Genomic DNA, 16,495 nt, shown 5'->3' on the forward strand with positions numbered 1-16,495 from the left:
CAAAAAATGGAAAGCCATAACTTTTAAAGAAAACCCATAAATGAAATGCTTTTACTCATTTAAAATAGTAATTAGCTCATGCATGAACAAATTCCAAACACGTTAATGAACATGCAACAGTACAAATGCAGATGTAAAAACACATATATTTGCACCTAACTTCAACTCTCATGTGCAAGTTACCAACACATAAACCAGCACCAGCTATTATCCAATGTTGCAGATCTACCTGAAACATCCTAGACTAAGAAACCCAATTCAAGTTTCCATGTATTGCTATTTACAAGTTTAACTGCATATCATGTTCATTGGTCCATAATTTCTGTCAAACTAAGTAACCATCCTCCTAACCTATCCACACAGAATGTTCCAATGTTAAATCGACAATAAAAATTTCAAAGATCACAATCCTAAAAAGAAAATGAATTAATGAAATCAGTTCATTTAATTCAATCCCCGAATTTTCTGGGTGAACAAACATGTCATAGCCTTTAAAGAGTTTATCTTGGAATGTGCTTGTGAAGCCATCAAACTTGTAGACACACTTTTGAGTATAAAACTAAATGGATGGCCTTCCCCTAAAATGTCTCTTTTGAAACATGAAAAAGGTCAAGTTCTAAATGCAAATGAATAGTTATAGCTGTTTCAAAGAGGAAAAATATATACAAATGGTCATAGACTCATGTGAATAAAATTAGAATGCAGTCAATACAACACCCTCTGAAACTATAAAAGCTCACAAATAAATGAATGTTAAAAGAAAACTACAACAGCTGGTAGAAACTACTTTCAATCAAATAATAAAAGAAATGAGTTTCCAACTAATACCCGAGATAACCCATCAACAGAGAAACGCCCCGAACAATATTCTCCCTTCCTCTACCATATGGACTTATGTCAGATCCTGTAGACACAATCAAAAGTACAACAAACTTAGTATCATTCAACTGCCCAAGCAGCATCCATTGATAGAACAGATGTATTAAGACTATCTGGTTTGTGTTAAGATTTGTTGTTCTATGTTCTAACAAAGGTTAATTTGAGAAGAAGGTATTACACGTACGATTCATTCCTCAAAATAGTTGTATGCTAACATAATTTCAACATAAAAAATAATTCACATGCATGTGCTTGGTTCAAGTAATAAAATCAGACCTTGATCTAAGACTAAGGATGTAGTCATTACAAGATATAAAATAAAAATTGAACATCCCACTGTTACTAGAAAAGCAAAAAAGTAGTCTTGTCCCTTGTATTTCTTCTGCATATAAAAGAATGGAAGATTAGCCAACCTATAAACATATACTTGCATACTTCCCGTGTATATAACATACATCCAAAGCTACTTAAGAATTCTTTGGCTCAAACTATCAAAGCCACAAGATTTAGCAACAACCAAAGAATTATTAATTTATTAAGAGACGTAAAAGTTGATATTCGAAAACAGAAAGTGTAATACATCTAAAACATATTGAAAATAAGATCACTGGAATTGTAACCCAAAATAGCACTTCTTAACTACACAGCCAGATACAAGGTTGGCTTTTTAAGCAACAAAAACATATACTAAATGGTGATCAAAATAATAAACTGTATAATACATCTTACCATAACATGTATCTGAGCAGGAAAACTGACATATTTGAAGGCCTGCAAAAAAAAGGCTAGTTACTTGAATGTATCAACAGTATAAATATAAAATAAGCTTACAATTGAAAACTTTGCAACCACGCGTCTCATATCAGCTAGACTTGAACGCTGAAAATGGAGACAGCTAACCTCATTTTGGCATGTTGAAGTTAATATCTTAGATACTGATACAAGGCAGTACTTATAAACTGGAGCAACTGGATCCAAGGCTTTTTTACTTGCCTGAGACACAAAAACCAAGAACATGAATGTTCTAGTTAATAGTAGTTCTATTGTGGTTCAGAACTCTGTACCGAATACAGATATGGCCCAGAAAAATGGGATGAAAATTCAACTAGAAAAGTAATGAGTACTTAAAGTTGAAAATATAATAACAGTACTTACCAATTTAAAATCAAATCCCCAATCCAAAAAATAATTTAGATTCTTTGAGAATTATCATCAAGCGCATGGTATGCAAAATTTTCATATGCAAGCTCCAAATTGACAGCAAGCTCCAAATTGTTCAACTGCAAAAAGTCAAGATATACAATTTAAATTCCACATTTTTATCATAATCTACTACCCATAAGGATAAACCAATTTGTGATACAAGCCTGCCCACTAACGAAAGGAACAATTGTTTGTTCATTAACAGTAGCCAATAACACTTGGCCTCGCCTGTTAATTGCGTAAAATCCCCCTAGTGACGAAGCCCTCGATGTTAAGAAAATTGGATCTGGACTAATTCTATTTCTGTAAACTGCAGTAGCCGTCTCCAAGTCGTAAACGAATAGCAGCCCGAGCTTAGTGATTATGTAGATCAAACTATACTTGTGTGATATCTGGAATTTGAGCATTAAAAAATTAATATTCATGGTGTTGAATACTGGGGCAGACCACAAATATAAGAATCTCACTACCTGCATTGCAACAGGGAAATCATCTGCAAAATCTGGAGGAAAGAAAAGATCTGCTTGTTTCTTTGTAAAAGAAGGTTTTCCTGCCAATAAGTTTGCACCGTCAAAATAGAGAAAAATTATTCATCAAGACAGAAAGAAAGGAATAAATTTCTGATTAAGATTCTAGACCTATCAAACATATTTGTCGTTTTTAATAATGGGGGTGAATTAAATAATACTAAGCTAACCTGGTTGGGCACCAAGCTATATAACATGCAACTTTGATGTAATTTGGCCAGCATTAAAAGTCTTTGTTGCAAAGGAAATGAGAGTAGAAGGATTCTCATTCTCTGGAACCTGTATAAATTCGACAATCAATCAACAAATATGCATATATGATATGCATACCAAGTGCGATAAAAAACAAGAGAATTAAGAGAGATAAAGAGAGGGAGAAGTTAATTTACACACTTTAAATTGTGCAAAAGCAACAGCATGAGCTTCCAGAGCTTGACTTCTCTGTTGTTCCACTGAAAAGAGTTGCATATTCCCTTTGACCAAATTTTGCCTCTGTAAACAGAGCATAGAAATAAATCAAGTACAAGAAATAGGACAATTAAAGCTCAGAGTCTGCCAAGCAATCAATAAGGTATTAAAGCATGTTACAGGAAAATTCAAAAGGACCATTTGGACAAAGCTCTTTGGCACTAACTAGTTACAGGAGAAGCAGTCCCTTCTATTCCAATTACATGGATTACATCATTACAAATGTACCATATGAATACCAAGATCATCAAATATATTGGCTTGATGAGGATTTCCCTATGAGAAATCTATACATAAAGCATATATGCATATGAATATCAATCTACTAAATGATGTTACAATATATAAGAACATACCTTAGGAGCACCAGGGGCAATTCCAATCAAAACCAACCACTTTTCAGAAGGGTCACACCGATAGTTTATTATCTGATTGTTTGCCAGATTAGCAGTTCTTTCGAACATCTTCACAGGTTTAGTCTCACCTACAAGGAAGATATAGTGCACATACTAGCTAAATTTTTAAAACAAAAGTAATGATACAATAACGCATTTTTTATATTATTCTAATATTTGGATAAGCTTGAATTATTATTATATAAACCTGTACGTTATAATTATTTTTTATTTCTTTAATTCAAACCCGCTTTATAATAAGGAAGCAAATATAGTGCACATACCGGCCAAATTTTTAAAACAAAAGTAATTGTATTGTAAAACAAAGCAGGCTAGAAGAGAAGTTTAATAATAATAATAAAGTGACAAACCTTCAATTGACCAATGATATACTGTAACGACCCAAATTCGCTAATAAGGCTTAAGGGCCTTGATTAGCGTGTCAGGAGGGCATGATGGGATTTATGTGTGACTTTGATGAGTTAAATGCATGATTATGATTTAAAGCATGTTATATGACTATTTGACTAATTGAGATGCATGACTATGTGTATTAGTATACATGTAGGCCCTGATTGTGTTAGAAGGGCATAATTGTAATTTTGGCCATGTTGGGCATAACTGTATTGATATGTGATGATTTTTGAGACCACATTGTGATGTGGATGTATCTGTGATTTGTGACTCGAGACGATCCCAGGGAGCAGACTAGCGGAAAGTCGAGGCGGAGATTTTATACCCAGCTTGGGTTAAGCCTGGGGGTATAAGCAGGAATTTAGAGAATAGATTGAGATTAATTTTGGTGTTGGGGAATACTTATTTGGTGATTTATCAGGTGTTGGAAAGCAACGGGAAAATATTAGAGACACTTGAGGATTAGCGGGAATTGGGTAAAATGACTAAAATGGCCCTACTTGGACAAAAAGGGTTTAGAATTAATAGGGAGGACATTTTGGTCAATTGGATTTTAGAGATTGATTTTTGAGGCTTTATATGCTTAGTGGGATTGGTAGAGAGAGTGAATGGCTGTGGAAAAGAAAGAAAGAAAAAGGAAGAAAAGAAAGAGAAAAACAGAGGGTTTTCCAAAATGGGCGGTTTGAGGATTCTAGCACCATTTCTCCTAAAATTTCTTGGGGCAAAGCTCAGTGGAAAGCTAGGATAGGCTGAGCATCTAGGATCTTAAGGTTATACTTGAAGATTTGGCAGGGATTAGAAAGAACACATCAACTTTTGAGGTAAGTTCTAAGAGTTTTCAGTTTTAAGGGTTTGGCTGGTTTGAGCTGTGATTTGAGCTAAGATGATGGGAATTTTAGGGAATTTCTGGCCAAGATTGAGAAGGAGCAAGCTAAGGAGGTCTAGGGTTTAACTTAAGGTCGAAATTCCATCCACGGTATGATTTCTAAGACCTTATCTTTGATGTTTGAATGAATTTCTGGTTTTAGGGTTCCTTATGGTAGATTTTGAGTTTTGGGTTGCTTGAGCTTGGGGTATGAGTTCTTGGGATGCTTGGGATGAGTGTGAGGTGTTGATAAGTTTGTTTTTGGGTTTGGACAAGTTTGGGGTTGAAATGGTTGAAGGAAAATCGCAGAACGATTTCTGGGTGTGGTCTGGCTGCAACTAGCGCTACAGCGCTAGTTAGTGGGCGCTGTAGCGCTAGGCCCTGTTCTAGGGGGTGTGGTTCTGCTTGTAGTGCTACAGTGCCCTCTTTAGAGCGCTGCACTGTTCACAGAAAGGGATTTTTCGGCTTTTGTTGAGGGATTTTGACCTAGGGTTCGGGGCTCGATTCCATCACTTTGTTTTGGGGATCTAGGACTTCCCGGGGGCTCGGGATTGGTCCCGAGGCTAGGTTTTCGGACTTGGGGTTCGATGTTGACTTTGACCTATGGCTGTGTTTAGGTGTGCACTAAGGCTCGAGTGGGATCGTGCTTAAGGAGTCAAGTGTTGAAAGCTATCAAATTGACAGGTAAGAAAACTATAGCACCCATAGGACAGGGCATGGGCCCATAGTGTGATTGCAGGGCACGACCCCATATTGCATTACATGTTAGGGTGCAGACTTGATTGAATTGATATATGTTCAAATGTTATTTGAGTTAGACTATCTGTGATTATAGTTGAATGATGCGGCAAGGAGCCGAGAATGGCAATGGAGTCGAGAACGGCGGAAGGCCGAGAACGGCAGTGGGGCCGGAAGTACCACATAGCACGTGAAGTGCTTGTAGTCAGGGTGGGACCCCATGGATATAGGTGATATCCTTACGGTGAGGACCGAGACCCCAGGCTTTGGTAAGGCTTCTGGGGCGGCATGGCCGGGTTGCTTAAGTCAAATGGTTGACCTGTTTATCTGTGGACTATCTAATATGATTAACTGTATAATTTGCATATGTTATGAACTGCATGAGTTTTCTTGCTGGGCTTCGGCTCACGGGTGCTCTGTGTTGCAGGTAAGGGCATAGATTGAGTCAACCAGCCATGAGTACGGAGAGCGTGAAGCGATGCGTACATGTTTGGCCTGCCCGACTGCTTTGGTTGGGGGTTTATTCGAGAAATGGCTGTAATAATCTATGATCTTTATAACTAATCAACTGTAAACTTATTTTAAGATGTAAATAGTTTTGAAACCTTATTTTTGGGATCCCAAATGTTTAATACTAGAAGTTTTTAATGAAACAACGCATTTTCAAAGATTACAGCCTTAACTTTTGATTAGTCACACTTTCGTTTTAAAAACCTCGGTTAGCGAGTTCATTGCACCTTTTTAGTTTTAAAACTCACTTAGTAACGGCTCTAAGGAAGTAGGGCGTTACATATACTGAGGTCTGTGTAACTAAACCCAACAACTTTGGGGTAATCCATTTCCAAAATACAACCTACACAAGTGCATGGAGGCCATGTAAAACAAAATAAAACGAAAGAAAATAATATCATGAAATTTAATACACAACATAAAAATGTCTTGTATAGATGCTAAATTAAAGAAATCTCTCACCTGCTCAGGCACTACATGTGACTTCAAATTTGCTTTCAACTCGATGTTAAATATTTGTAAGTGATCTTGACTAGTCCCCGGGACAAGAGCTATAAAATTGTATATGATAAAACAGTAGCCCAAAATAGTAAGAAATAAAACAAACAAAAACTCAAGTAACCAAATTTAAAGTAAGTATTGTTAAAAGAAAAGAAAAAAAACTCTAAGCAATCAAATTTATATCAGGTATAATGACAATGAGTGAGTCAATCTCTAAATTTGTGTAGAATTGCGAGTGAAGTATACAGATCACAGTAAAAATCATTTATCATGTCTATTTCTAGTGAGATCGAACAACTATATAAAATAATACTATAAAAATCCCCACACTGCCAGACTATCCTTTACAACTTAATAGCAAGATCCTGACACTATAAGAACAGAGATTAAGAGTCTGACACCATAGGAATAAGTCATGAGTAAGTTTTCACCAGATTATGTCTACCAATGTTTGCTTTAGTTTACTTGCTGTGCATATATTACAAGTCCGACACCATAGGGACAAGTCATGAGTAAGTTCTCAACAAATTACATCTACCAATATTTGCTTTATTTTACTTGTCATGTCATTTGGAGAAAATAAAACTACATACGATTAACATATGTAGGTTAAAGCATTCAGAGAAAAATCCATCCTCAAGATGCAATTTCACCTAGTTTAACTAAAAAAATACAGCCACATCTAAGCAAAGATAACATCACACACACTAAAAAATTCAACTTGAAAAGAATAAGTCAGGAGGCATAGACAGTAACATTTCATCTGTATAAAGACAATGAATTGACTGTGACGAACATACAGAGAACACAAAATGAGCTTAAAGTTGATTAAGTAACAAGTAAACTGTGGGATACACTTATAATGCACATCACAACAAGTTTAGACAAAATCTCAAAGATTCTGCAATAGAACACTGCAAAAATGCATATAAAGCATTACAAAACGACAAAATAAAAAAAAAATTGTTTAAATTAAATCTCAAAGATTTCGCAATAGTGTAACAAGACATTTATCGACCAACTAAAATTTCAAATACATATTCCAGAATATAGCAATCATATATGATTCATATCATTTTTGAAATACAGCTGAAAGTCATAACCTACCTTTCAATGCAAGAATTTTAGAATTCAGATTCATCAGTGCAGAGTCTGCAGTAATAGGCCTCCTCAGAGGTTGATTTGGCATACTCATGTCAATTATAACAACACTATTCTGCGGGGACGTTTCCCTCACGCATATGTACTTATCAGATTCCATGTGACATGCGTAAAAGTGATGAATTGAGGACTAATCCCAATGCTCGGAAGCTACAAGCACATCAGATCACAAAAAATTAAGATCGTTCAAATTTCTGATTTCAACTTAAAACCTAATTGCAATTTTCCCACTTCTACACATAAAAAAGCTCCATTCGAATGAAGCAAATTAAGTAACAATCATATGTTAACATAACAGATCTGACCATAACGCCTAAGATAAAACAGCATCAGATCTTAATGAACTTTTACATAATCTAGCACTCGAAAAGCATTCCAATTGAGAAATCAAGCTAAGGTATAACACGATAAAAAGAAAGGAATCGAATCTGATTGTAGATAATCGGTAAATTTAGATTAATATATCTCAGTTAATACGACTGTAATTCTAAATTGAGCTTAAGCCAATCGAACCAAACAAAATGAGAATAATAATAATAAATAAATAAATAAAGGTGCTAAATAAGCTAAGAGTGAAATAACTGACCGTTAGGGCCTCCCTCATGGCGATTGGAGCGTTAGCCGCCGCCATGGTTGCTCAGATCGTATGAGTCGAACAATTTTTTCCTTGGAAACACAGTCGATGATGGTAGGCGATAGAAAATTGTTTAGAGGTTTGGAAATAAAAAAGTAGAGGCAAATAAAAAAGTAAAAGTAGAAGATAACTTTACAAATACGCAGGCTCCAAAATTTTGGTAACGTTAATTTTTTTTCCACCTATTATTTTATTATTTGATGTATCATAATACTTTTCCAATACTATTATATTCATATGTTATGAAAAGGGGTATTTGGTGTAGTGATGGTTATCGACAGTCTTAGATTTAACCAGCATATCATCAACATACACTTCCATGTTTTTACCGATCTAATCAGCGAACATTCTGTTGACTAATCGCCGGTAGGTAGCCCCTGCGTTTTTCAGCCCGAAGGGCATAACTTTATAACAGTTAACATTCGTTGGAGTCATAAAGCTAGTATGCTCCTGGTCCGCGGGGTTCATCGCGATCTAGTTATATCCAGAATATGCATCCATGAAGGACATGAGCTCATGCCCCGCAGTGGCATCCACCAACTGATCAATCCTTGGCAATGGGAAGCAGTCCTTAGGACAAGCTTTGTTTAAGTCGGAGAAGTCGATGCAGGTCTGCCACTATCCATTTGGCTTTGGGACCAGGACAGGATTCGCGACTCAGATCGGATATTTAGCCTCGTGAATAAACCCGCATTTTAATAGTCGAGCTACTTCTTCTTCCAGGGCCTCAACTCGGGTCGTACCTAAACGTCTCTGCTTCTGGGACTTCGCAGGCACACTCTTATCCAAGTTCGGGGTATGCATGATCACACTCGGACTTATCCCTACTATGTCTTCATGAGACCAGACGAATATATCAAGATTTTCTTGCAAAAATTTTGTCAGCTCCGCCTTCCTCTCATCGTCCAGATTTTTCCCGAGTTTAACTATTTTTGAAGCATCTCTGGGATTGATGTTTACTTATTCGAGCTCTTCGATAACTCAGAGCTCAGATCTGTCTTCGCCTACTCGCGGATCGATATGATCAGTCGGGGTAGTATCTGCGCCACTGGCTTGCAAAGGTTCTTCCATTCCAGGAGCAGTCCTTACTTCTTGGGAATCTTCGCCTTCGTCCTGTATGGCCATCGTTTGCTGCCGGGGTTGTGATTTTCCCTTCATGGAAATGTTGTAGCATTCCCTGGAAGCAACCTGATTGCCTCGCACAGTACATATTCCTGCAGATGAGGGGAATTTGATCACAAGGTGGCAGACATATGTTATGACTTTGAATGCCATTAACGTAGGTCGACCCAAGATTGCATTGTACGCGGTTGGACAATCAACGACCACAAACTCGAGAAGCTTGGAAACAGCTCGCGGTCCTCCACCCAGGGTTTTCACTAACTCGATTATTCCGATAGTTGCCGATCCCTTGCCGGAAAACCCATACAGCATCATGGAGGTTGCCTTCAGTTCGGTCACAGATAATCCCATTTTTTCCAGTGTGGACCTGAATAGTAGGTTCACATAACTTCTATTATCCACTAGTGTCCTCCTAACTCTCCGATTGGCGAGCTGGACGGTTATGACTAGAGGATCATTATGCCGGAATTGGACATGACTAGCGTATTCTTTAGTAAAACTGATTGGTTTTTTCTCCAATCGCTGTTTCTTAGACAAATGCTGCTCCGGGACAAACTCAACTCCATTGTGAGACCTCAGCTCATTGATATACCTCTTCTGGGCACCTCTACTCGTGCCTGCCAGATGAGGGCCTCCGGAGATGGTTGTTATCTCCCCCCCCCCCCTCCCCCCCGTTATCGGAGGAGAGGTATCTTGATTCACCTGAGCTCCAGTCTGATTTTCCAGGGCCTCCGGAGTTGATGGAATGTTTTTCGGGAGTTATTCGATTCCGGGCATACTGAGCCAAAGCTCCGGCCCTGATGAGTGTTTCGATCTCATCCTTCAAGTGTCTGCAATCATCAGTGTTGTGACCAGTGTCGTTGTGGAATCGACAAAATTTTGAAGGATCCCTCTTCGCCCTTTGATTTTTAAAAGGCTCCGGCTTCTTCCACGGGAGGCAGGCAGAATTCGCCAAGAAAATGCGCTCTCTAGTATCCATGAGGTCAGCATAAGTCGTATAGATCGGCTTGAACTTCTCCATGGGCTTGTTTTTCTTCGAACCGCTCTAGTCGCCCTCACCATTTCCCTTCCTCTTGCTACCTCCCCCTTGGTTATTCTGGGTAACGGTTTAAGTCGTAGCTGCAACATTCGTTACCGCTCCAACGGGCTGGGCAGGGACTTGGCTGGTTCCTGTGACCGAAGCTCGTGCCTCTTCCAAGTTGATCCACCTTTGAGCCCTGTTCAGGAACTCATCCACGGTGTTGACCCCCTTTCTTTCGATTTCCTTCCATAGGTCGCCCCCAACAAGAATTCATGTTCTCATCGCCATGAGCCTAGAACTTTCGTCTGCATCTCTAGCTCACGCAGCAATATTAGCAAATCTACTCAGGTATGCTTTCAGGGGTTCTCTGAGCTGCTGCTTTACATTTGCAAGGGAGTCCGCTTTAATGCGAGCCGCTTGAGAAGCTTAGGATGCCCTCTTGAAGTCAGTGGAGAAACTCTTCCATGAGCTGATAGAATGCTTTTTGTATTGCTTGAACCATTGCCTAGCCGGCCCGACCAGAGTCGAGGGGAATACCAGACACCTCAGCTCGGGTCCAATATTGTGGGCCATCATCAGGGTGTTGAACATTCCCAAGTGGTCAGACAGATCTCCATCTCCATCGAACTTTGACAAATGGGGCATCTTGAAACCCGACGGGTATGTTGTTGCTGCAATGTTAGGGGAAAAAAGCTCAAGCTCATCCCCTGAGTCATATTCATCTTTTTCCTTCTCTGATAGGAGTCTTTTCATGAGCTCCTCCATCTGGGCTAACCTCTCGAGGGTTTGGTCCTTGGTTCCCTGGGGCTGTTCAACAACTCCCATTCGGTCGTACGTGTTTGGCGGGTTAGTGTCCCTCCAAGATCGAGCTTGGTTTGGTGGGACTTTCCCATTATCGTGTACTTCGGAAGGACTTCCCTCGTGGTGAGTGCCACTGAATCCATTGCGAGCTGAATTTCTCCTTTGTGAATTCAAGCGATCTCGTAGATCGGTCTGTGGATCAACTTGAGGGCTCTGAACCGAACTCAACTGATTTCTCAACTCTGCACCGGTTCTACCACTTCGATGGCCCTCCGTCCAATAACTTCCATTAGAGAAACTTAGAGCTTGCGGTTGAGGATGAGGACCTGGGACATTTCCGCGCGCTCGTGGGGCATAGGTAGGGGCAGCGAGGGGAGGATTCCTCCTGTTGTCCCCATAGGTAGGAACGTTTCGAGCAGAACAAGATGGTGTTGGATGCCTTATGGGCGACGGGGGATGTCTAATTGGCGAGGCAATTCTTGTCTCGTCAGGTCGGACCAAATTAGCCCGCGGTCGCTCTGCTCCGCCATTTCCGACTCTCTGTGCCTGGCGATCTGATCATGGCACAGGAAGGTCGGCTGGAACATGCTGTCTTTGCGAGTTTTCCCTAGACCTTCTTCGTGGGTTGCTGTGGGCATTTCCAGGTGCATTTGACGGTGTTACTGAACTCGGGGTCGAGGTTCTAACCGACCGGTCGATTCGCTGATGACCCCTGGGAAAGCCATCAAACAGGATTTCTTGGTTATCTTGGGTCATGGGCCTAGAACTCGAGGTCGAGGTCCTAACCGACCGACTTGGCCTGGGTCGACTATCTCGGCGGGACTTATGGGTCCCACCTTGCCTCATTCCAACGTTAACATCGGTTGCAAGAGGGGGTAGCCGAGCCAAAACCTCCTCAATTTGTTTGTTAGCTTTGGATAAATGGTTCCTTAACTGCACGTTTTCCAACTCTACTGCAGTCAAATAATCCGGGTTCGGATTCGACGGCAATTACGCTGAATTCCCGGTGTCGCCGTGGCCCATCGGTTGCTTTCCCGACCGCTGCTGGACTTCAGGGCTTTGTTCATCGGAAACAGCAGTATGGTGAGCCTCCTGCCCACCAGGCTAATCCATCTCATTACCATGTCTCGAGCGAGTAACCACCATGATGAAACTTTGATCTGAATCTTTCACAATAGCACTAATCTGTAGCTCTCAATGAAAGCACCAAACTGTTGACGCGGTTTTTCGTTAACAGTGAATTATGAAAATATAGCTGGGATGGATTAGTGTTTAATGATAAACCATGATAAGTAAATGATACTTAAAAATACTAGAAATGAAATATCAAGAACACTTGTTCCTTTTTGCGTGGTTCGGAGGTTAAAATCTCCCTAGTCCATGAGTCTGTATTATTACTATATATCTCTCTATATTTTGACAGAGTTTTTGCATTACAGAAAAACTATCCTCTTTTTTCCCCCATCCAAGGTCTTGGTATTTATAGAAAAAGCAATCCTTGGGTAGACGTTGGGGTTATCATGTGAATACAAATCCCTAATGTGACATGTCTCGCACTAATGATGAATATAACAATTTATATTAAGTTATGGTCTAATCATTAGGTAAAACTGATCATGGGTCATCTGGCATAATCGGACATGTGATGTCTGATCATACACGATTATATTACGTGGCCGGGAATTCAGGGATGAACGGACATGTGGTGTCTGATCACGCACGTTTATATGACGTATCCAGGTTTATAAAAATCCATGGACATGGCAGATCTTTAGCGTACCCGAGCTGAGCGTAGTATCAGCTCGTGTCTTGGATGCTTTGCTTCATAAGTGTTTCTAGATCGTGTCTATTGCTTTGTATTTATCAGCTTGTGCTATTTACCTGGGGAATCGCATTGTCTTTACAGAGGAAATATGAACTTGTGGCTCATCCATTGTAGTCCTTGGCTAGTCCACTGTACCCGAGCTGTCAAAGAGGCTTATGCTGAATTTCAGGACGTACACATGATAATAATAATATATTATACATAATCTTAATTTTTATTGAAAAAATTATCATTTATGTTTAAAGAGATCATCATATTATATATATTTAAAAAAATCATAAATAATATCTTAATTTAATTTTTCACTCAATATGTTTATGTGATATGCTATTTTTTTATATATAATATTATTTATTTATTTAAAATTTATATGACAAGATACAAATTTAATAAAAATAATTAATCAATTCTATAAATAAAACTAAGAAAGTTGTTTATATTATTAATTAATTAGAAGAAAAAAATACCAATGCACTCTCTTATTTGCTAACAATTTATTGACAAAGTTAGCTATGATGAATCCAAAAAAAAAAACATCAAAGAGCTTCTTAGCTAAGATTAGTGGTTTTTCAATGTTCTATGTATGTAGTGTACTAATAATAAACATTCTTCATAATTATTTGTTTCCCAATTACGAAACTAATGACTACTTAATACGTTAGTTTCTTCTCAAAATCAAACAAAAGGGAAAACAGTTTTAAGCAACAAAACCAATAACTTTCATATCAAAATTGGGAGCCAAACAACTTTAATTATGAAAGAATGTTATTTATTTGTTTGGAAAAAAAATCTCTTCTTCAAATCTTGCCAAGCTTGAGGGCCATTAGGATGTCGATTTACATATTGCTTAACAAATTGTGTTTCCGAGCATGCAACAATGGTGCTCAAAGCTAGCACAGGATCTGCCATTCCTTGACTTTTAAGCCAATCATACATAGATACCCTATGCTTGACCCTTTCTACTGTATAGTTGAGAAGCGAAGGGAATACCCATAAAGCTGATATAGGATAACCTAGCTCCTTTACAAGAAGATCAATCTTGGTCTCAATCACGCTCTTCGACTGGTTAAGAATTTGGGGTGAAACTTTAACCATTTCACGGACCTCATCATGTTCCAATCCATAACTCATTATGAAGTCAAATCTCTCTTGAAGCTCCCCTCCTTTGCCTCGGAACACCTTTAGCGCCTTCTTCATTTCATTCGAGTCCTCTACATATCCCAAGTTTAACAAAAACTTGTTCTTGTGCAGTTTTGATTCAGAATCCTCCTCTAAGCTTGGAAGTCGCTCAACTTTTGCTCCCAAAACAAAGTTCTTCAACTCATGTGGGTTCTTCTGGATGTAACTACAAAGTCTCTTCTTCCCAACACACAAATACGTAAGTAAACTATTAGCACTCTTCAAACAACATGAACCCACCAGCAGTGTGTGAGAACGTAAAAAATTCCCGATCTTTGTCGTCTCCATCTCGATTTCATTCAAGAAGACAAAGCATCTCCTCAAATTTGAAACAAACTTTCCAACTTGAAACTGTGGAAACTGCAGAAACATAGGGCCTATTTGGTTCATTGAGTATCCAAATTTCAATAGCAACCCAACTAGTAAGATTGTCCTGTCCCCTGAATCCTCAAACAAAATATCCGGCTGCTGACCAAGTATTTCAGCCATCTCTGCCTCGGTCAACCCCATCTTTGCTAACAGACCTAAAAGTTCAAGCATGCGACTCCAATTGTAATCATCATCCTCCAACAAATTGTTCTCGAACCATACCATTTCAAATCCAAAACTCTTGATTCTCTCCAATACCTTAACAAAATCTGCACTTACATTCCCAATCAAAAGATAAGGACTAGAAATGATTAACTTTACTACAGTTGATTGACTAAAACCCAGTTTCTCATAAGCTCTGAGTTTTGACACCAAAATCTGAACATCAGAGTGGAATACTTCTGTAGCTCCTTTATAAATTTTTCCTATCTTATGGCGTGCAAATCCATAACCACACAGCACATAATAATTCTCAAGCAACAAACGAGCATCAGTCAAATACATCAAATTACGGGGAAGAAGATGAGCATACTCTGAAGGTTTCAACCCCAAGCTTTCAAGGAAAGGTTCAAACTCATTAACGGGATGGTAACACAAAAATCTTGCAATAGACCGACCAATCTCAGCCTCAGTATTAACCTGTTTCAAAAGCTTTGACAAGAAAAGAGGCGAGTTTCTACTCATATTCTCTGCATCAAGAAACTGTAAGTTTCTAGTAGAATAAAAATACTCCAAAAGTGCAGCTTGGGCTTCTTTCTTAACAGCACGAGGAATTCTAACAACCTTGTCAGTCTCTAATTGGTCAAAAATTTCAGAGTCTTCAGTTTGAACAACTCTTTTTGTTCTATAAAGCTTAGTATTTGGAGAAATGAAAGAATACCCAGATGACCAAACTAGGGATTTAGAGGAATTAAGTTGGTTTTGACCAAAATTTGAAGAAACCCATTTGAGTATAGAGATGCTTTTGCACTTTAGCAAATGGGTCATGACAAGTTTGATAAGGCTTTAAAATCAATAGTGGAGTTTTAGGGATTTAATAAGCATAGAAATGGCTAGAATATTCTAAACAAATCTTACCCCCGCCATTGATGAGTAGGTTCGCAATGAGGAGCGTCGAAATGAGAGAGACAGCTGCGCGCGAATGTAAAACCCTCCTCAAGCTCCACCACTGCAATTGAAGTTGAATGGAAAGGGGTTTTGCATAACAAGCTCGAAACGACGGTACTTTTTGCCACAACTAAACGACACGTGTTCAGGGGTCGTTTTAGTACGTAAGAGAGAAAGCAAAGGCCAAATGTCAATCGATTCCGAAAGCAGCAACCCTGTAGAATTTCTCGAATGTTACTTAACTCCACAGAGTTAACACGGCAGTAAAAAAAAACTAAAAAAGAGTGACAAAGTAGTTCGGATCCTCTTATCTAAAAATGTGTGTGGATAGAGTTTAAGGGGACAAATAGTAATTGTACATTAAAATAAATATTGCATAATAATTAATTTGTACAATTAATAATATTTAATAGAAAAAATTAAAATAACATATAGAAAAAATTACATTTTACATGAGATTTTCAAAAGGATGTACAAAAATATGATTTTAAAAAAAAAAAGTTAATTTATGGTTTTTTGTTAAGAATTTTAATTTTTATGAGAGTATATCTTTCCATATTTTTGTATAAAAGTTGGTTTATGTCTTAGTTTTACTCTTAATCAAGTTTTATTAATTTGGAAGGGTATCTTTGTGATTTATTTATTATTGTTTTAGCTTATTTTTATATTAATAATTTTATATTAAATTTTTCTTTAGTTATTTTGCAATTTTTTTTAATATGAATTGTGTTTAAAATTATTTTTTATTTATTATAAATATTTTTCAATTTTTTTTA

At 38.2% G+C, this 16,495-nt stretch overlaps 2 protein-coding genes and 1 long non-coding RNA gene across 3 annotated transcripts; all 3 read right to left on the bottom strand.

The window, feature by feature from the left end:
- Positions 1-1,067: 1,067 nt before the first annotated feature.
- LOC133821512 (uncharacterized) lies at positions 1,068-2,163 on the bottom strand. The gene is made up of 4 exons (XR_009887635.1): positions 2,035-2,163; positions 1,780-1,872; positions 1,609-1,650; positions 1,068-1,261 (listed from the first exon to the last, which is right to left on the bottom strand). It is a non-coding gene; the product is annotated as an uncharacterized LOC133821512 (long non-coding RNA).
- An 81-nt stretch (positions 2,164-2,244) lies between these two features.
- LOC133825370 (uncharacterized) lies at positions 2,245-12,306 on the bottom strand. The gene is made up of 9 exons (XM_062258323.1): positions 12,234-12,306; positions 8,248-11,793; positions 7,608-7,811; positions 6,462-6,550; positions 3,434-3,561; positions 3,003-3,101; positions 2,780-2,888; positions 2,553-2,632; positions 2,245-2,474 (listed from the first exon to the last, which is right to left on the bottom strand). Exons 1-2 carry the CDS (start codon positions 12,304-12,306, stop codon positions 10,865-10,867), a joined length of 1,002 nt encoding a protein of 333 aa, XP_062114307.1. The 3' UTR covers positions 2,245-2,474; positions 2,553-2,632; positions 2,780-2,888; positions 3,003-3,101; positions 3,434-3,561; positions 6,462-6,550; positions 7,608-7,811; positions 8,248-10,864.
- A 1,453-nt stretch (positions 12,307-13,759) lies between these two features.
- LOC133823396 (transcription termination factor MTEF18, mitochondrial-like) lies at positions 13,760-15,853 on the bottom strand. Its single transcript, XM_062256170.1, has one exon. It carries the CDS (start codon positions 15,597-15,599, stop codon positions 13,830-13,832), a length of 1,770 nt encoding a protein of 589 aa, XP_062112154.1. The 5' UTR covers positions 15,600-15,853; the 3' UTR covers positions 13,760-13,829.
- Positions 15,854-16,495: the final 642 nt, after the last annotated feature.

Source organism: Humulus lupulus, chromosome 3 (assembly GCF_963169125.1).
Source record: "Humulus lupulus chromosome 3, drHumLupu1.1, whole genome shotgun sequence".
NCBI classification, from domain to species: domain Eukaryota; kingdom Viridiplantae; phylum Streptophyta; class Magnoliopsida; order Rosales; family Cannabaceae; genus Humulus; species Humulus lupulus.

Excerpts from the sequence above, each read along its gene's own strand:
- LOC133825370 (XM_062258323.1), bottom strand. The coding sequence starts at position 12,306 with ATGAACAAAGCCCTGAAGTCCAGCAGCGGTCGGGAAAGCAACCGATGG. Across the intron at positions 11,794-12,233 it reads GGCGACACCGGGAATTCAGC|ATCGCCAGGCACAGAGAGTC; the intron begins GTAATTGCCGTC and ends TGCCATGATCAG.
- LOC133823396 (XM_062256170.1), bottom strand. The coding sequence starts at position 15,599 with ATGACCCATTTGCTAAAGTGCAAAAGCATCTCTATACTCAAATGGGTT.